This window comes from Sapajus apella, unplaced genomic scaffold, assembly GCF_009761245.1.
Source record: "Sapajus apella isolate SASKATOON/1434 unplaced genomic scaffold, GSC_monkey_1.0 scaffold1, whole genome shotgun sequence".
In the NCBI taxonomy this organism is placed as follows: Eukaryota; Metazoa; Chordata; class Mammalia; order Primates; family Cebidae; genus Sapajus; species Sapajus apella.
Window position 1 is genome coordinate 85,102,637 of NW_022436941.1, and position 20,749 is coordinate 85,123,385.

Sequence of the window (20,749 nt, forward strand, 5' to 3'; positions counted from 1 at the left end):
GAACTGGTCCCTGGTGGCACTGGTTCAGTGTACTGCTACAACCACAAGGCCAATCAGATGGCAGATTAAATCAGAAAAAACAACAACCCCAAACCGGAAATTGAACTTTAAAATAATACTACTGAGTTTTAGTTGCTTACCTAAAGAAGATATTAAAGCAAAGTAAAGACTTCTTAAAATATAGAGAGTTATATAAAACTATTGAAAAGAACTTTTCCATAGGCAAAAGGGCAAGCTAGACTAGAATATGATAACTATAAAATATTATCATAAATGTTAGAACTATGCTTAGTGACTTATTTATACAAATTTCAAAATTCAATAATTGTTTTACCAGTAAAGAATAAACAAAAGAAGTGAATTTTTAGTCCAAATGGACATAAAAATACATATTGAATTTTAAAATTTAACTCATGTGTTAGAGGGGAAAGATAGGCAATTCCAGGAAGATTAAAATGTTCGATCCCATACCCTTAATGCTTATGTCAGAAATAGAACTGTAAGGTCAAAAGACCAGCATTGGGCAAAGCCGTAGGTAGCATAACCCAATGTAGTACAAGTTTCAATTGACTTTAAAACTTGCCATTAAATGCATTTAAAATGGGGATTTGGCAAATATAAAAATTAAGACTTCATATCTAACAATATTGTTTTTCAGAAAAAAAGCCACAAATTAGTTTATGCATTTCTGATGTCCATACCTGTGTCTTTGCGGGGCCTATATCGAGGCCTTGTACAAATTTTTCCAAAAAATTCTTTACTGCATCCCAAGGATAAATGCTATTTGATTCATCACACACAACCACAACGTCTATGAGGGAAGGGCAGGCTACACAGGAAAAGAGAAAAGAAGATTTCCGTAAGTAAGTCACATTTCACAGCCATAAAAAACAAGACTTACGGAGGGTTTGCATGCCACTAGTTGATAACCTTCCCCCACTCTTTTAACCGTAAGGCCTTGCTCACCCCATCTGCACTTTAATAACTTACTCTGAACTGCAGGTGAAAAGCTGGCCGAGAGCTGAAAATCAGGACTGATATCAGAGCACACACCTGTTGTGTAATACTGATTCCCACACTGCTGTGCCCACAGAGGACCACATGTCTTCAAAGAAATGAGAAAACAATTAATGGAAACACATGAAAAATGTTAACCTTCTACCTCTCCATTACTGAGCTCAGAAATCATCTCTATTCTTTTCCAAGATACTAATAATTGTGAACTCGAAACCAATGACTCAGTAATGCCTTTGGGGCAAGCAGAAGTGATTGAGAAGGTGGCAGATGCCCAAGCCTTCTGGGAGGGGGAGTGCTGGGACCGTTGGGAACAGATGTCAGTGAAGGAAGGAGCTATGAAGTCACCCATTAAACTAGAGAAAACGGGGGCTTTCCTTCCAGAGAACACCAAGGAGGAGAATGTGGGCAAGTCAAGTTCATTTTTGTCTCTCAGTGTACCTGGACCTCAGCTACTTCATCTGTAAAATGAGGATAACCACACATCCTATCTTTTAAGATTGTTATAAAGATGAAATGGATCTATAGATATAAAACTCTTAAAACAATGCCAGGTAAATAGCAAAGGCTATATAGCAACTGTTCGCTACTATCAATATCATTGCTCTTGCTGAACATCAGTTTCCTGTGCTGCCTTCTATTCACACTGCTCAGAAGAAACCGTGAACCTAATGGCAGTAATCCTTGAAGAGGGCTTGGGGTCAGGCATAGACATCATGGTGAATGAAGAGCCTATGCCTATGAACAGACCACTGTGGTTTCTGCCTGCCCACTGGTGTGAAATAGGCTGTGTTGCCAGATTTATAAAAGAGAGCCGAGAAGGTAAATTTTGTGTAAAGATTCAGTTCAAAATCATTCCATACGCTAAGCAAACACAAATGAGGTTCACTCACTACCAGGTTTTGACTTTGCCCACTTCCTCATTAACTGCAGTCACTAACGCTGGCTGGCACTTGTCTTCCTGCTCACACTGTACCTGCTCCAATCCTTCCTACCTCCATTAATGCAATCTCAATTCTCTCATTTTCAAGAGTCCTTGAATGCCAGGAATTCCTGATTAAATCATGATTAAATGAGACGGGAAACATTAAATAACTTTAAACACTGAGAGATAAAAAAGGAGACAAGTGCAAAAGAGAAATCTAATTAAGATTTTTAAAAATGCCTACAGATTTTAACGTTATGTAAAGCTGTAGATCAGTTATTAAAACTGAACAGAAGAGTGTGGGCTTGCAAGAGTAATTGGAAAAATAAAAGGAAACTTATTTGACCCAGTTTAACTGTCAAAGGAGAAGCAGTTTTGGCCATATTTCATGCTCAATGAACAAGGCATAGTTTTCTCCCTATAAAGCTGATTTATTTTGCCAATTAATTAGAAGAAAGTCATTATTAATATCTTTGGTTAGTTTACCAAATAACAGATATCAATTATTGGTTTTTATATCCCCATTCCTAAGCTTTTTGATCACTTTGAAAAAGGACTCATGAAGTGTTCAAAAATATTTTTGTTTTAAAAGCAATGGAAAACAGCATTAAGAAGTTGAAATTAAAATATGCCAGTTGTTAGTGCCAGAACTACATTCCTACTTTAAGCCCAGAACTTAAGAACTTTCCAAGAAAATGTGATGATTGTCAGTCTTTTCCACATAATTCTTAAGAGTATCTTATGATTTTGACCTTTTAAGTATGTAAAGGAAACTTCAGGTTTTATCTTTTTTTTTCCTTCCTCTCTCTCTCTTTCTGCCTCCCTGCTTGCTACCTGGACTGTTAATTAATCTCTCAAATTCTCTTGCTTTTTAATTTTTATTTTTTACTTTATCTAGAGTTACAGATTAAACATTTTGAGGCACATTCTGTAATCTCTAAATATCAATATGTTCTCTTTTTAAATGTATGCAAGCTTAAAATCAAACAAGCAAAAAGATTAAAGCAACCTTATTGCAAAGACTTTGGAATATCATAAACCATAAAGATCCATTGCAATATTCATTTTTGCACTATTTTTAACACATATCACAAGCAATATCTAATTCACTTACTGGTAGCACAGTCATCAGAATAATAATATCCATTAGTAAAAATGGAATGACATTGTTCAAAATTGATTACATTTTTAGAATAATACAGTTATAAAACATAGGATTTTAAGGAAGCATGACAACAGTTTAGGTAAAACTAATGTAAAGTTGAATTAGGCTCCCTAAGACAATTTTGTTTGTTTTGTTTATTTATTTGAGATGGAGTCTCACTCTGTCGCCCAGGCTGGGGCAGTGGTACAATCTCAGCTCACTGCAACCTCTGCCTCCGGGGTTCCAGCGATTCTCCTGCTTCAGTCTCCAGAGTAGCTGGGATTACAGGTGCATGCCACCACACCCGGCTGATTTTTGTATTTTCAGTAGAGACGGGGTTTCAACCATGTTGGCTGGGCTAGTCTTGAACTCCTGATCACAGGTGATCCACTCTCCTCAGCCTCCCAAAGTGCTGGGATTGCAGGCATTGAGCCACCATGCCCAGCCTCTCTAAGACAATTTTAACAGGGTTATACAATTAGTACATACCTATGTGAGCCAGTGGAAATTGCAAATAAGACTGTGTTTTTATTTGCCTTTAAACTTTTTTTTGGTGTGTGATGTTTTTCCCTTTTTTATATAGTCAAATCCTTTTGACAATTTTCTATATTATTTCTTCTATTAGCTCTAAGCTCAGAAATTTTTCCGTCCTTCAGGAAATTTCCATTTTTTTCTAGTCTTCTATATTAACTTTCAATTCACTTGAAAGTTTTCCATCCTTCAGAAAATTTCCATTTTTTCCAGTTTTTTATATTAACTTCCAATTCATTTCACAGTGTATTTGAATATGTAAATATTAATTAATTAATTGTTCCCAAAGGACTTGCTAAATGAGGCATTCTATTTCACTGATTTGTGATGTCTTTTCACTCTTTTCGTAACTAAATGAAAGTGAGCACTGACATGATATAAAATGAGACTGCTCCATGCCTCACATAACACCAGATTAGGCATCAATTTCAGGAAATGATTAAAAACCAGAAATACTTTTCAGCTTTGAAATCTGCTTTCTTCATTAGCAATACCTATCTTGAATGATCCTACAGGAAGTAGAAATGAGATGTGGGATTCTGCTGTTATCAACAAATACTCAGCACACTTTCCAAGGGCAAAGAATCAGTGTACTTTCTGTTCCCTTTTCTTTAAAACATTCAGTGGCAGTGGTTTTGCTGAATATCCTAAAAAGTCTACACGTCAACATTATTTTGAATATTCAAATTTGGTAGTCAAATAAATAGCATAGTTGATCAAAAAGCCATTTCTAAGCATCTAAAGCCCCAGATTGGGAGGGATGGTGAGAAGACACTGACTACCCACTTCCTTGAGAGGAATAATGGTTTGTGAAGCAAACACTCACGAGAAACCCTCCAGTTCCCATGTTCCTTGTGAGGGTCAGGCCGAGGCTCATGTTGGTTTTTATCTCAGTAACATTCGGAATGCTTGTTGAAGCTTTCAAAGGGAAAACAATTTTTAAAAGTGATTAAATCATCATCGTTTACTTTAAGATTAAAAAAAAAAAACACCCAGGCACACCCATGTTTGCATGTAGCATTCAATTAGTGTCATCAGTGTAGGTACTTGAGTTATATAATGAAGTGTTGGGAAATGAGATAGATGCCTTCAGTGATCTGGTAACTCACATTAATGTGTGAGGCTGCAGAGCATAAGACAGTAAGGAGCGGGCTCTGGAGAGGGTATGCCTTATAGACATTTAAATTTACTTTTTTTCTACAATATTCTGGCCAAAACACATTTGAGGACATCATTTTTTTTCCTCTCTTTTCAAAGTCATAGTAGCTCTATCTAGTGCTTTCTTTAAATTTTCGGAGTTAGTAAAAATATCCTGGAAGTGTTATCAAGGATGCCCTATGATAGAATCTGACTCAAAGCAATAGTGAGTGAATGTTAAAAGGAAATCAGACTAGCCATATAGTACAATAAATAAATCCCTCCACTTCCTGTCTTCCACTGACCTAGGGCATCCACCTCTGTATCCATTCCTGAGTTATTGAACGTAATACCATTGTTCACTCTTGTTTCTTATCTCTGCCAAGCCGTCATTGCCTCTGTCATTTATCCTTAATTGGATTCCTTCCCTTATTTCCCAGGGTGACTGCTGTAAAGTTCACCCTTCTTCACAAGCCTCCAGCCTCAACTCAGATCCCGTCACTTAGTGAATAACGACTACTGCAGAGAAGACGAATCACACTCTCAGGCTAATCTCAGCTTCTCTAATCATGGTGTAAAGATCATTCTTAGAACTCCTAACTTTCGTCTCTTTCCTTCTTAGATAAGGAAGCACTCTTTTTAAGACTCGATTTCTCAGATACAAATTACATGAATTCCAATCAGTTAACTCTGTCTTGGACAAATTATCCCTTTTTATTCCTGCCTCGATGTTCCCTACAAAGAGTATTATCTCCTGTTTACTAGAAAAGTCTTCCAACTCTGCTATCCCATAGAATTGTTTTTCCCAGCTTCCCTTCACTGCTGAACTTCTAGAAATGGAGGTCATCTTCCACTCTTTGTATATGGACTACTGACACACTCCTAAATTCTTTGTTACCTATTTTCTCCCCATAACACCAGTGGATTTATCCCCTAGGTGAGTAAGTGACACAAAATAGATCTGTTCGAGTGCAGAAAGAAAATAATAGAACTTCTATGGGCATGTTGCTATTCTTTAAAACTTATTTTTATGTGAAGGTATTATTGGAAAGATACTAGGTCAGTACACATATATAGCTTTAAAAATAAAGATATATACATTATGAATGAGTGTTCAGAAGTTAAGGGTGATACGATATGTTAGGGGTGATATACTAAAATTTTTGGACTATGTAATAAAACTTTGAACACTCACTCCAAATGAATATATTTGCATTATTTAAAATATATATATATATATATATATATATATATATATATAAATAAAACACATACTGAGTGTTCAAAATGTTTGGAGGTCATTGGTCTAGATCACCCACAACCTACTTAAAAAAGCAGAAGACATTTACTCAGTCCTCACCCCTTCAACTTCTGTAGCATTGGACACTGCTGATATTCCTTCTACTTCACTGAAAATATGTTTATTGAGCCCTATTATATGCCATAAATTATTCTAGATATCAGGTATACAGAGATATGTAAGAAATACTACTGCCCTTGTTTCCAAGTCTTAATCACTATTTTTGAAACTCTTCTTTCCCTTAATTTTCACAACACTCTTTTCTAATTCATGCATCAACCCTTCAGAAGAACTCAGTGATTCCTCGGGGCTGGTTATCTAGGACGCTGCTGCTGCTGATGTGATGACGATCAAATTGAACAACTTTTTACTTGTATCAGCATATTACATGTAAATGTCACTCATTTAGCTGTCTACCCTTGAAGCTTTAGCAATTTTTTTTGGGGGGCATTAATAGGAGGCATCTGAGATGTGGATAATTAAAACAGCAAATAATTCCAACTGTGGATTTGTTTTGTTAGAATGCAATCATTTAGACATAAGGAGAAAAACACGGAGCATTTTTTGGCATCTCCAAACTTAATGGTTTATTTTGCAAGGAAGAGAGAAAGAAATATGGACAGCCTCAGACTTCTGCTAGTAATCATCAAAATTATTCTAAATGTTGATGGAAACCAGTCCATGGTCTGGAGGTGAATGGTCCAGGAGACAGCACATTTTCCATGCATCTTGTTAAGTCAAGTCTCCAAACTGTTCTGGAAATTTGGATACAATTGTGCCGCATATTACAAAAGACATAAGGGCAAAACAAGCTGTCTATGTTTCTTTCAGACAGAATGATGATTGTTTGTATGTTATTTTTCAGTCGAATCTAAGACAAATCACTTGCTAGTTTAAACTTACTTTGCAAATTTAGTTTTTCACATGTGACAGTGGATAGGTCAACAGGACATTTATATACATCTCCCATGCGGTTCTCAGGAAAGCCACTCCAGGGTGAACCGACCAGTAACCTAGAAGCAGAATTTTGTTTGTATGAGACATAAAGTGTTAAGTATAGTTTCTTAAAGATAACCCTGACCACAAACAGTGAGAAACACATTTAAATTTCAATGTGAACAGTTTATATTTGTTCAGTAATTATTTGATCTACTTCCTTTCTGCTTAACAGATCAACAGCCTCGATGAACGCCTGTAATACTGCTGCTTTGCTACACACCCCAGAAAGTCTCTCTAAAGCAATGCTGTTCAATAGAAATATAATGCAAGCCACAAATATGAGCCACGTATGTAATTTCCAATTTTCTAGTAGCCAGCCACATAAAGAACATAGAAAGCAACAGGTGAAGTTCATTTTAAAAGTATATTTTATTTAACTCAGTATATCTAAACTAGCATGCAATCAATATAAAAATTAATGATGAGATATTTGACATTCCTTTTTCCTAAGTCTTTGAACTTCAGTGTAGGTTTTATACTTGGAACACATCTCAATATGGAAAAGTAACATTTCAAGTGCTCCGTTGCCACTTGTGGCTCATGGCTATGTATTGTTCAGCACAGCTCTAAGGAATGAAACAAAATTAAAACCAAGGGCAGCAACTAACATTTGTTAAGTGCTTTCTGTGTCCTAAGCATTTTCATATGTTGACTCATTTAGAGAGCAGATATCTTATCTTAGTGGCTTTATGGTAACTGTCTTTATAAGGGGATACTTAGCAAAAATACACAACAAATATGTTACAGGCTCCCTTTATAACAACATGCGTGTACCTAGAATGCAGGATGAGACTGGCATTCACATCTTTCCTTTGGTTAGTTTCACTTCCTTCAGAACTTCACCTAGAGACTATGGGTTTTCCTGCAGAAGCACTCATCTGGCACTTAGAACCACAGACGATTGGACAGAAAGAGCCCAGTAGAACCACTATCCGTTTTACCTTTAGAAACCGCAGCAGGTTAGTGACTCAGCAGCATTCAATTAACATGGAAACATATTTGCTTCAATTTTTTTCATGTCAAGGTTGGGAAGGATTAACATATCTGAGAAACTAAAATTCTTTCATGAGCCTTCTGTAGATATATTTTATAATGATCAGTTAAGCAACATATACCCTATGTTAAGAGGGATAGCAGATACAAAAGGATTAAAGCAGGCTGCTGTCTTCAAATCTAGTAAAACTAGACATACGCGACAAGTAACATAAAAATTCAAATGACCTGGAATATGTGACCTAGTTTTCTGGTACAAAAAACATTAAAATGGACACTGAAGAATAAAGGCTTTAGTCTGAAGTCTTAGCAGGCAGAATAGCATGAACAATCATGTAAAAAGGAAAATACAGATTATTTTGAAAGTTAATAGTTCAGTAATAAGTTCCCTCCTTGTTCATCTTATAAAATTATTCTAGCATATTTTAATTCAGTTAGCTTTAATGCATGTTAGAGTTGAAAGATTTTTTTCTTCTTATGAGCAAACAATTTAGCATAATTTACTTATTAAAATATCACTATAATCAGGTTTACAATAATACCAGGCAGCTAGGTTAAGGCTTTTGAAAAAGATAGAAATCTGAATGTTGGATATTAGTAAGTCCCAATAGTCACTTTAACGTAGGGAGGGAGCCGGTACAGAATTGGAATGCGTGCTTGAGCAAATCTGATGTCCTTCAAATTCATGACAGCTCAGAAGGAATTAGGAATCTGATAGAGTCTGCACTGAGAAAATTGTCTTTGAGAGCCTTGATTTTCTCCATCTGTACAGGTCTGCATTTCATAGTGGTACTACACAACATGTGCTCTGATTTTTGCATGCTGGACAGATCTTAAAGTGTAAAAAGGAAAGAATCTGACTCCAACTTTCTTCTCTAAGCCTACCTTTTTTCTATGTGTCCTCATGAAACCACCTTTCAGTCTTACTGAACTTTGCTCCTCCTTCAAATCAGAGTCTCTGTTGCTTCTAAACCTTTGTACATGCTGTTTCTTGCCTGGCAATGTCTACTCATTAGTTAAGTCTCCTGTTTGACACCACTTCCTCTAGGAAGTACCATGACTCTTTTAACTCTTGCTAAAGTGCTTTTCCTAAGTACCTGCATAGCCTCTGACATCTCCCAATCCCATTAAAAAAGAAAAAAAAATCAGGGCCAGGCGCTGTGGCTCATGCCTGTAATCCCAGCATTTCGGGAGGCCGAGGCTGGCGGATCTTAAGGTCTGGAGTTCAAGATCAGCCTGGCCAATAGGATGAAACCCCCTCTTTACTAAAAATACAAACATTAGCCAGGCATGGTGGTGGCTGCCTATAGTCCCAGCTACTTGGGATGCTGAGGCAGGAGAATCGCTTGAACTGGGGGGCAGATGTTGCGGTGAGCTGAGACCGCACTACTACATTCCAGCCTGAGCAACAGAGTGACACTCCATCTTTAAAAAAGAAGTGATATTGCCTCATAGATGCCTGCCTACTGACTAAATCCCCTACTAGAGAAGAAAGGTACACGAGGGCTAGAAATTCTGTGGCTACAGCAATGAGTAATCACTTGTTGAACAAATGAGTTTTTAAAAAATGAACAAATGAATGGGTGATTCTGTGTTATTATTTAAAAAGGAATTTCTAGGTTAAGGAAAATTTGAGTAGAAAATCCTTAGTTTTTTTCTTTTTAGATGGAGTCTCACTGTGTTGCCCAGGCTGGAGTGCAGTGGCATCATCTTGGCTCACTGAAACCTCCTGAGTTCAAGCAATTCTCCTGCCTCAGCCTCCCAAGTAGCTGAGACAGCAGGCCCGTGCCACCACACCTGGCTAATTTTTGTATTTTTAGTAGGGGGTTTCACCATGTTGGCCAGGCTGGTCTCGAACACCTGACCTCAGGTGATCTGCCCACCTCAGCCTCCCAAAGAAAATCCCTATTTCTGTTCTTACTGGGGAGCATGTATTTTTGCTTGTTTGATCCAAGTAAAAGTAAAAAAAAAAAAAAAAATCAATCAAGTTGAGAGGAAAGCATCGTACATACTGTGACAGTTGTGGTGTTGTGTCATCTGTTTGTGACTCAGTCTCTGCATATCTATTATGCATCAAGCTGGTGTGTTTTTTTTTTTCTCAAACGGAAGCTTAAAATGTAAATGTAGAGAATAAAATAGCACCTTATAGCAAGAAACTATCATAGGAAGTGTGGCTCTGCCCTTTGGCATTCATTAATTAATTCCTATTAATTATAGTAAATTTTCCAACATCTACTATGTGTAAGGCTTTCCAAAGATTATCTAATTTCATCTGCAAAAGAAGCTGGAGATTATCTTTTTTTTTTTTTTTCTTTTCAAGATGGCGTCTTGCTTTGTCACCCATACTGGAGTGCAGTGGTGTGATCTTGGCTTACTGCAACCTCCACCTCTCAGGTTCAAGTGATTCTCTTGCCTCAGCCTCCTGAATAGCTGGGATTATAGGCATGTACCACCACACCCAGTTAAGCTTTGTATTTTTTAAGTAGAGACCGTGTTTCATCATGTTGGCCAGGCTGGTCTGGAACTCCTGACCTCAAGTGATCCACCCTCCTCAGCCTTCCAAAGTGCTGGGATTGCAGGTGTGAGCCACTGCGCCAGGCCACCAGAGATGATCTTATCTCCATTTTACAGATGGAATCACTGAGACACAGAGAGATGAGTGACTTGCTTATGTTCACATAGCTAGTGAAAACCAAGTTCTGAAGCCCAGGTTCTTAATCCTTAGGCTAGTGTCCTTCCTCTTCGCTGCAGGAGGCCTGGCACAGGGCCCAGGTTGGGAAAATGATTTTAGCAGATGAGGTGGGTTCTAGAACTAGCATGGAGTAGAAAACAGGCACAGGAGGTCAGGCCGCACTTACTGAAGGGGTGTGTGGCTGTGTGACATGTGAAGGGGCTGCAGACTGAACACTAGGCACAGCTGTCCTGTGAGGACACATCCACGCTGTGAGGCTCAGGCTACATTGTCCTCAATGGCAGGTGGGAACAGGGTATGTTCAGACAATACCAAATGCAAATGCCAAATTCGGGTGATTCTATTACACACAGTTCCAACCATCCTCGCCACAGCCCAAGAGAGCCTGGCTGAGAAGCAAAAGAGAAGTGTGTCTGATCTAAAGTTTAACTGTTTTGTTCATCAGAGCCTTCAGCAGCTAAGCTGCAACAACTAGCCGTTTTCTCCCTGAGAAGACGTTTGGTTTTTTTCCATCAGCTAAGCACTCGCTGGACACTCTTCCCCTCACCTCCTACCACCTTATCTAAGAATTCAGGATTTGGTAACCTTGCAGCTCAGGAGGGGTTTGAACATCACCTCCACCTCTACAGAAACTGCAGCTCTTCTAGCTTAATCAGAAAGAAGAAAAAAAGTAAGCATCTGTGCAGTTGCGTGCCACTTAAGAAGGATGTGAGAGCACATGAAATTCCCTGAAAGACACAAATAAATACATCTCTGACAGTCTCATGCTATCTTAAACTCTTAACACAAGGCAATAGAAAACAGTGGAAAACCAGACCATTTTGGTAACTCTTGAAGAACAAGGGTTTCCTCATCATATATAACTCAATTCTTAAATATTGTGAACCATATTAGTAAGTAGGCTACAGGTCAGGGTGGTGACTACAGAGAAGTCACTAGCCTCTGCTTACCACCTTTATTGGAAACATTTCCAGCAGACTCTCCTCCTCATTTACACCCTAAGGCTTCAGTGAAATCCTAGTTCCTGTCAACTCATCCTGATAAGAAGAGGCTATGATATCACCAATGGCTATTCCAAGAAAATCGTAACACTCTGAAATTAATCGGACAGCAAGATGAGGGTGGCTGTTCTATTTCTCTATAAAATTTTATTTGCAGGAAGAGACACACCAGAAGAGACTGTTACCAGAGTGGGAAATAGGATATGTCGGTGAGTATACCTATTGAAGTATGGTGAAATCTCTTTGAAGTAATGGATTTAATTTAATCCCAACCAGACAAAAGAGTTGCATGAACAGGCGTGTGTGCTGATTCTCAAAACAAAACAAAATCCCAAGATATAAACTTTTCTTTTCCTCCAGTGAAACTGGGAATTCTTCCAAGACTACTTTAAATAACACTTACTGTTCAATTATCTTGTGGGAAAATAGTGATTATGTAGGCTTCCAAAACAGAGCCAATTTGCCTACCTCCAGTGGAATTCAAAATACTTTGTTTAGTTAGTAAGCGGTATTTATGGTGGTGTAGGTAGGGCAGTTTGAAACCCACAATCTAGGGACTGTTATAAATATCTTCCTTTGGTCTGTGAGTCTGTAAATTCTCCAAGCGCTTCTTTAATACTAGAGATTTTACCAGAGATTGCTGACAGAGGTGTACTTGAAATAGTAGGGCAACGCATTTTTATTCAATTTTAGAACAAATGTTTATTGCGCTTTTCGGGACTGAAATGCTACACAACTCCAGGGGACACCCTTCCTTGAATGGTGTGTTCAGGCCTTGGGTAGGATACAGTCCTATACGTGGTGACCAGACCTACTATGTGCCAAACCTCCTTCAGGTACTGAGGATATACTAGTGAATAAATCAGTAAAAAGTTGTAGCCTGTGGAGCCTACATTCTAGTGAGAGAAAATAGACAATAAATGTCATAAGTAAATAAAACATACAGTTTTAGTGATCAGTGCTTTGGGAGAAACTAGCAGGCTGGAGTTAAGAGTGTGAGGTGGAGAGCAGTATAATCTTTATTGGAACGGTCGGGGAAGGCCTCACTGAGAAGGTAATATTTAAGTAAAGACTGGAAGGAGGTTAGAGAATGAACCTTAAGACTCCAGAGGAAGTATAGTCCAGGCTGTGGGAACAGCGAATGCAAAAGCCCTGAGGCTGGAACAGAATGAATGAGGGTGAAGTGGAAGGAGACGGTAGTCCTACTGGTAATGATAGATTATGTAGTGACTTGCATGTAATTATTAATAGAAGGCCTCAGCTTTCTGACTGAGGGAAATGAGAATGCCATTGGAGTGTTTTGGGTACAGCAGTGATGTGATCTGACATATTTTAGAAGAATTTTGAAGGCCATGCTGTTGGGAATGGTTGTATTGGAGCATAGGTGAGTCAGGTAAAGCACTTAGAAGGCAACGGCAATCACCCAGGCAACAGATGTTGGAGTGCTCACCCAGGGCTGGCAGAAGGGAAAGTGGTAAGAGGTGGTCTTGTTTTAGATGTAGTGTGATGGTAGAGGCCACAGGACTTCTTGAGGAGTTTGTTGTTGAATGAATGAATGCATGCATGCATGAATGAATGAATGAATAAGAGTCAAAGAGCCTAAAGATGTGTGGCTGAGAAACTAAAAGAAACTAGTCACCACCATCAGATTAAAGGGCGTGCTGTCGGTGGAGCAAGGTTTTGTGATGGGGGGAGCTCAAGAGTTCACTGTGAGATATTTTCAGTTTGAGGTCGATGAGCCACCTATCCAAGGGGATATTTTACTTTGGATTAGAAACTTACTGTATCTAATGATATCTATGTAGAGGTAAAAATTTTCAAAGCCTACAGTATATAAATATAAATATTGTTTCTTATATTGTTTAGTTTCAGGCATGGACAACACAAGGTGCGTGGTGAGTTCTAAATGGTACCTCCTTTCTGCTGGTAAATGTAAAATGAGTTTGAGATGGAAAGAATTCACGCGTGAAGGCTGCACATCTCTGGGAAGAAAGAAGACGGGTAAAGAGAGTAATTTCGCTTTTTAGGTCTTAGTTGGAAATACTGCTATTATAAATGTAATAGTTAAATTCTTTGGCATATATTGAAAGGTAATTTTGGTATTTAGGCCTCATTATGCTGCCTCAGACTTCTTAGGCTTCCGCATTGTTTCCTCAATTAGCGGGATGGCTAAGCCCTCAACGTCTTTCCATTTCGTGATAAAGAGTACACCAACTTCACTATTGTTAAAACATCTTAAGCTTACTGTTCTGCCTCATAAAAAGTCCAGAAATTAGCTTTGGCACTAGAAGAAAAATAATCAATAAAAAGTGATTATATCACTTCTTCTCATCCAATATGCAGTTTCCCTGAAGTTGCAATCAAAAGCTAAAATACTAACCCTCAAGCCTCGTGATGATACAATTTCCTATTCTTGGCTATTGCAGGGAGAGAGGAGGACAATTTTAAGACCATCACATTTTGCAAATCAAAGCTCATGAGCTAGTACCTTTTAACTAGGTGCTTTGGCAGATGGTCATTTCATCAATGATAAAGACTGGAATAGCAACATTTGTAAACTGCTTTACAGCTCATAAAGCACTTTTATGTGCATTATCTCCTTTGATCCTTATAAACACTCTGTGAGGTCAAGTGTATAACTATGTATGCTTTCATTTAAAGAAACTAACTCTAAGGGTCTAAGTGAAAGCAAAGCCTACATAGTATACCCCTGTCCTTTTGTTCAAAATTGCTGGTTCTTTTTACCACATTAAGTTTCCTTAGAACTCTTCTAGAGAAGCACTGTTTGCTTTCCCATCATATGGGGCATAGCAAATTAATAAGGAGTTTCCACCTGTGCCACTTAGCATTCCCTAGATCCTTCTTAAGATGGAGTTAGAGGGAAGGAAATGTCTTAGACAACCAGACACTAGAAAGGTGTGTGTATAAGTCCCAATCACCTTTGTAAATGAACTTTATACCAGAAACAGACATTCACACATTATCACAAAGAAAAGCTTAAAATTATAAGACTTGCTGGTGAAGCATGGAGGATTTTTATGGATCATTAAAGCACCACAGACATTTTGGAGCAACATATCTGTCCCAGGTGCAAGTCACAAACAATGGTATATATGTATTCATATGTTTGTAGGTGCACACACAAACTTGTATCCAGAGTGAAGGAATGAAGAAGCAAATCAGGGGATACTTAAAGTGTCCTTCCTACTATAGATTTTTTTTTTTTTGAGATGGAGTCTCACTCTGTCACCCCAGCTGGAGTGCAGTGCTGTGATTTCAGCTCACTGCAACCTCTGCCTCCAGGGAGTTGTCAATATTGATATGAGACACACCACTCTGGATACTTGTATTAATAGTGCTGAGTGATGGCTTAATTGTACAGCAATAGCCTAATAACTATTTACAATCATTTTACTAATAAGTATTTCAAAGTTAAATCTTTACAGACTCAAACACTGGACTTAGTTATTAGTAAAAAATAAAATTGAATGGAAGGAAAAAAGAATACATATATGTTATGAATTAAAAACAAAAGCAGAGCCAGGTGCAGTGGCTCTTGCCTGTAATCCCAGCAGTTTGGGAGGCTGAGGTGGGATCACTTGAGGCCAGGAGTTCGAGACCAGCCTGGCCAACATGGTGAAACCCCATCTCTACTAAAAATACAAAAATTAGCTGGGCACGGTGGCACATGCTTATAATTCTAGATACTTGGGAGGCTGAGGCACGAGAATGCTTGAACCTGGGAGGCAGAGGTTGCAGTCAGCCAAGACTGAGCCACCATATTTCAGCCTGGGTGACAGAGTGAGACTCTGTTTCAAAATAAATAAATAAATAAAATAAAAATAAAAGCACATTCTGTGAATAAATGAAGTTGGCATGTTAAATGGCACTTCCAGGACAACCTAATGGCAAGAGACTTTTATCTTTGAAAAGAGACAGAAAGGATGATAATTGACTAATATTTGAAAGGCTATATAATAACAGACAAAGACATGATTATTTTTGAAAGGGGACTGGAATAGCATTGTTGGCCAAGAAGAAGAAGAAATAGACTGAAGCTAATCCAATATGCATGGAAGCCAATCCATGAAGATGAGAATTGGTTGACGTGATGTGAAGAGGTAGGGAGGACCCACTTATAAAAATCTGATTTTCTTTCTCTAACTTTTTATAAAGTACTAATGAGAACACCTCACCTATACACAGTGCTTTCCTTTTTAAGGATTTTACTTTTTTTCTTCTTTTTTTAGATGGAGTCTTGCTCTGTCACCCAGACTGGAGTGTAGTGGCTTGATCTCAGCTCACTGCAACCTTCACCTCCCGGGTTCAAGCGATTCTCTTGCGTCAGCCTCCTGAGTAGCCGGGGATTACAGGTGCCCATCACCACGCCCAGCTAATTTTTTAGATTTTTGGTAGAGACAGGGTTTTACCATGTTGGACAGGCTGGTCTTGAACTCCTGACCTCAAGTGATCCACCTGCCTTGGCCTCCCAAAGTGCTGGGATTACAGACGTGAGCCACCACACCCGGCACTGAAGTACTTCACTTTTATTCTCACACAAGGTGTGCATAACATTTCAGTTTGGTAGGGATGGCATGCTTTCTGTTCCAGAGAAGTTGTATGACTTTCCTAAAGTCACTCAGGGAGTAGTGAGGAAGCTCAGGGTAAAACCTTTGTGCTCCAGCTCTTGAGTATATTAATATGAGAAGTTCTTGTCTATGAGAGGCTGAAAAGATGGATGATAACTATCATCGTTGCCCAGGAAACACATGATGGTAAAGCCCATGACGTTAGAAATTCTGTAACAGAATTTTCCATTCAAGATCCTGTAAGTTTCTCTTACTTCATCAATTTATGTGAAAATAAAATCTAAATATTATTTATAAATGCCAATTACATCCTGTCACTCTCCTTCTTGGATACTTATAAAAATATGTACATTTGGAGCGTTGTATCTCATTTTGCATTAGCTTTCCCTATCTTTGTTACTTATCAGCTCTGTAATCTTAGGTTAATTACTTAATGAGTCTCACTCCTCTCATTTGTAAATGGGGTAATAATTTTGCAAAGCTCCTAGAGTCATTATGGGTATTACATGTTTGGCAAAGAAAGAGTACTCAATAAATATCAGGTGTTGTTATTTCCAAAGTATCATGTGACATAATCTTTGATGTCTGTTACGGAATTAAACATCTTTTCTTATTTTTTAATTTAAAGTTCTCTCATAGGCACATCTGTGGACGACAATGGTATATTTATAACACACATAGGGCTTTATTAAAATTGTTCTCAATTAAAAAGTTAAAACTATAAGTTCATATATAGGTGGATTTTTTTTTCCTATGACACATGCTCTTTACATTTCTCCTCTCTTTTTAAGGAAAAAGAATGCACTTGTCATTGCTAGAATGAAAGACATTTCTACACCTGGGAATACCCTAATTCCCAGTCAGTTATCGTCACACAAGTGATTGCAGTTTCTCTGGTTTTTGAGTCATGTAATGAGCTCAGATTGTTCTTGCAACAGGCCTTAGGATTAGACAAATAGGGTGCGTATCACCACAAACTCCAGGAAATGATTTTAAACATATCTCAATCCTTTGTAGATTGTTTGTGATAAGAATTGCATCATCCACACTGGAACATCCTGTGTGCAAAGTGAGAGCTCTGAAGCAGGATGACTCTCCGCCTACACCAAAAAGAGAACCAACCACAACATTACTGACAGCCAGGGGGCTGCTCAGGTACTCTGCTTGGGAGGGCAGCTCGCTTTAAAATTATCCAGCTCACTTGAGACTGTTAAAAAGTCTCCAGAATTGTCAAAGCCATATCACCACTGTTTCTAGAGTTGACGTTCATAGTGCAATAAAAATCTCATAAACGAAACTAGCACAAGAGTTAAAATGAGTTTGTTAAAATCTGGTAGATCCTGGTGTAAATATGCCTATAAATTCTTAGAAACATGGCTCACATGAAAGAGCTAAAATTGTACTTTAAAAATAACAGAGTGTGATTTAAGGATACTCAGACTGGAGTCTTCAATCAGTTGTCTGAGGGAAAGGTGTGAAGTCAGGGTTTAGATAGACAGATTATAAAGAAAGTCAAAGTAAGCAGAAGAAAAAGGTACCAAGGCCAGGCATGGTGGCTCATGCCTGTAATCCAAGCACTTTGGAGGCCAAGGCGGGCGGATCACTTGAGATTGGGATTTCAAGACCAGCCCGACCAACATGGTGAAACCCCATCTTTTTACTAAAAAAAAAAAAATTAAAAAAAAGAAAAAAGTACCAAAATGATAGCTTCAGAATAAACAGTAGGGGAATAAAGAAAACAAATTTGTGTGTGTGTGTGTGTGTGTGTGTGTGTGTGTGGTGTGCACACATGTGCATACACGTACTATATGATAAATCCATGGAAAAAGGACTCAATGATTTGTTAAGGGAATTCACGGTCATACCACTTTCTGTGCCCAAAGCTAACTTGATTAGTATCAGAAGGAAAGGTAATGTTTAAACAGCCCTTCCCACATCTGCTACTTCCATAATGCCTATGCAATTGTCATAAATTAGGAGTAGAGAAGGGCACAGGGCCCATCGTCAAAACAAACAGGCAATGCTGGGTTCCAAGTTTCATATAATTTTCCTTGAGCTTGAGAGTTGTGAAGACTGCTTGTCCTAATGTGGCCCACTGTAGCCCTGTCTTGGGATAACCAACCCACCTCGATCCTGGCCACAGCCCTCGGTGGCAAGGCACCTTGGCAGGGCTGGGCAAATGACAGAGGGCATGAGAAAACCTTGTCTCTCTAATGATCCAGGCCTTGGGAAAAAAATGAGCTCTCAATATTAAGTTAATACAGCTAGTGACACTAAAAGAAAACAAACACTGTGAACTCCAAGGGGTTTACATGGAGTGATGTCTTCTGTATTATTCAAAGTTGCCTATTCTGCATATAAATCTTCCCTCATTGACTCTGCTCCACACTCCTTAAGGCCAACAACTATGCTTTGCACTTTCTGCACCTCACACAGTTAAGATCATGCCCATGGTTTTACCTCTCTTGTTTCTTTGCTTCATAAGACAAGATCAATGAAAGGACCCAGACAGGCTTGCCTGGACAATTTTTGTTCTCTGTCCTTCCTATTTCTCACTTCCATATGGTTCAGCCCTTCAGGTCAGACAGTTGCATGGTGGGGTTTGCTTGTATCACCTGGTAGTTAGGCCTTGAGCCTACACTCAGTGCTACACCTTGCCGGAAAGCTCAATACTGGAGTTCAAAGCACCAGCCCAGCCGATAATAAACTGGCACCTTGCTCCACAGACCTATTGTCCTGTGTTGGTACCTCTTTCAGGGATGTCGTGAGAAGGTCAAGGCAGGATTTAGAAATGTCCAGTGTCCCTGTTCTTACCAGCACTAGAATCTCACCATAAACTGCAAATAGACTTGCCTTTTAACAATGTCTTGGATACTTAGAGGGAATCCTGGGTAGAGAAAAGAGATATGGCTGCCTCTCACATTCCCAGCACTCTTCCTGGTGGGATCCTCTCGACTCTGTGCCCCTTTTGGTCTTAACTTCCAGCCTGCAGCATGGCCAGCGGCTGAGTTCCCTTACAATCCTTGAAAGGCTCATCAACTTCGATAATGTCTGTTACTGGTGGTGGCTCTTTCTATTAGATTTACTCTGCTCAGGAAAGCTGTTACTTAAAAGACTCACTTCAAATTCAGTGCCAGATGTCCTCAGCTAGGCCATGTCTATGAAGTAAAACAGTGGAGTTCCTCTGAAGTTCCCTTTCAGCACATACTTCCTAAGTCAGTCTACTGTAGTTCACTTTGTATAGCACTTGGGATGAATCATGTAGAATTAGCACTTCCATTTAGCATTTAACAAATAATTATTGATCCCTTACTCCGTGCCAGATATCACTCTGGGTGCTGAGAACACAGCCGTCCACAAAACAGTGTCCCTGAACTCAGAGACACTGGCAGGAGACCAATAATGAGTATATAAACAAGTATAGACCATTTAAGATAGTACCAACTGTTAGAAAATAAATCCATCTGTAAGGCTAGAGCAACTCAGAGAGCAGTCAAGGGCTATACAGATAAGGCTGTTCTGACAGGTCTGTGAGGAGGAGACATTTGAGCTGACACTGAAAGATGAAAACCAATCATATAAGTGATGATCTTGGGGAAGACTCTTCCAGGCAGGAGAAAAGAATGCGCAAAAGCTTTGAAGCAGAAATGAGACAGATATATGCAAGGAACAGACAAAAGACATGGTCCGTGGAGCTAGAAAGCAAAGGAGAAGGGGTAAAAGATGGTAATAGGAGAAATAGGCTGACACCCAATTACAGAGCATCCTTCAAGGAATTTTAATCTAGGGAGTGAGCTGTGGTTTGTTTGTTTTTTGAGATGGAGTCTTGCCGTCACCCAGGCTGGAGTGCAGTGGCGTGATCTCGGCTCACTGTAAACTCTGCCTCCCAGGTTCAAGCGATTCTCGTGCCTCAGCCTTCCAAGTAACTGGGATTACAGGTGCCCGCCACCACACCTGGCTAACTTTTGTATTTTTAGTAGAGATGGGGTTTCGGCATGTTGACCAGGCTGGTCTTGAACTTCTGGCCTCAAGTGAACCACTTGCCTCAGCCTCCCAAAGTGCTGGGACTACAGACGTGAGCCACTCTTCCCAGCTGAGCTGTGTTTTTAACAGTTCACACTGGCTGGAGCAGAGAGCAGAATAAACCTGGCAGGAAGGGAAGCCGAAGGCAGGCGGAGAGCTGCTGCAGGGGTGTCTGTAAGAGCTGTGTTGGCTTCCATCAGGTGGCAGCAGGAGAGACAGTGAGGAACGGCCAGGTATAATCAGTATTTTGGTGATAGGATTAACAGGACTGGCTCATGGATAAGATATAGGAGAGGAGGAAGACAAGTCAAAGATTTTGGGCCTCATTAGCTTGCACAAAAAATCAGATACTGTGTTCTCTCAGTTAAGCTTGGAATGTCTATGAGGCATTAAAGTGGAGA

The 20,749-nt window shown here is 39.1% G+C and overlaps 1 protein-coding gene across 2 annotated transcripts in view; it reads right to left on the bottom strand.

Moving 5' to 3' along the window:
* The window catches only part of ITGA2 (integrin subunit alpha 2), a 100,013-nt gene that overhangs the window by 45,607 nt on the left and 33,657 nt on the right, over positions 1–20,749 (bottom strand). For both annotated transcript variants that reach the window (XM_032281071.1, XM_032281079.1), the window contains 4 exons: positions 6,955–7,064; positions 4,441–4,532; positions 991–1,105; positions 702–829 (listed from right to left, as the gene is read on the bottom strand). In XM_032281071.1, the coding sequence (XP_032136962.1) occupies positions 702–829; positions 991–1,105; positions 4,441–4,532; positions 6,955–7,064 (445 nt within the window). The remainder of the gene's footprint in view (positions 1–701; positions 830–990; positions 1,106–4,440; positions 4,533–6,954; positions 7,065–20,749) is intronic.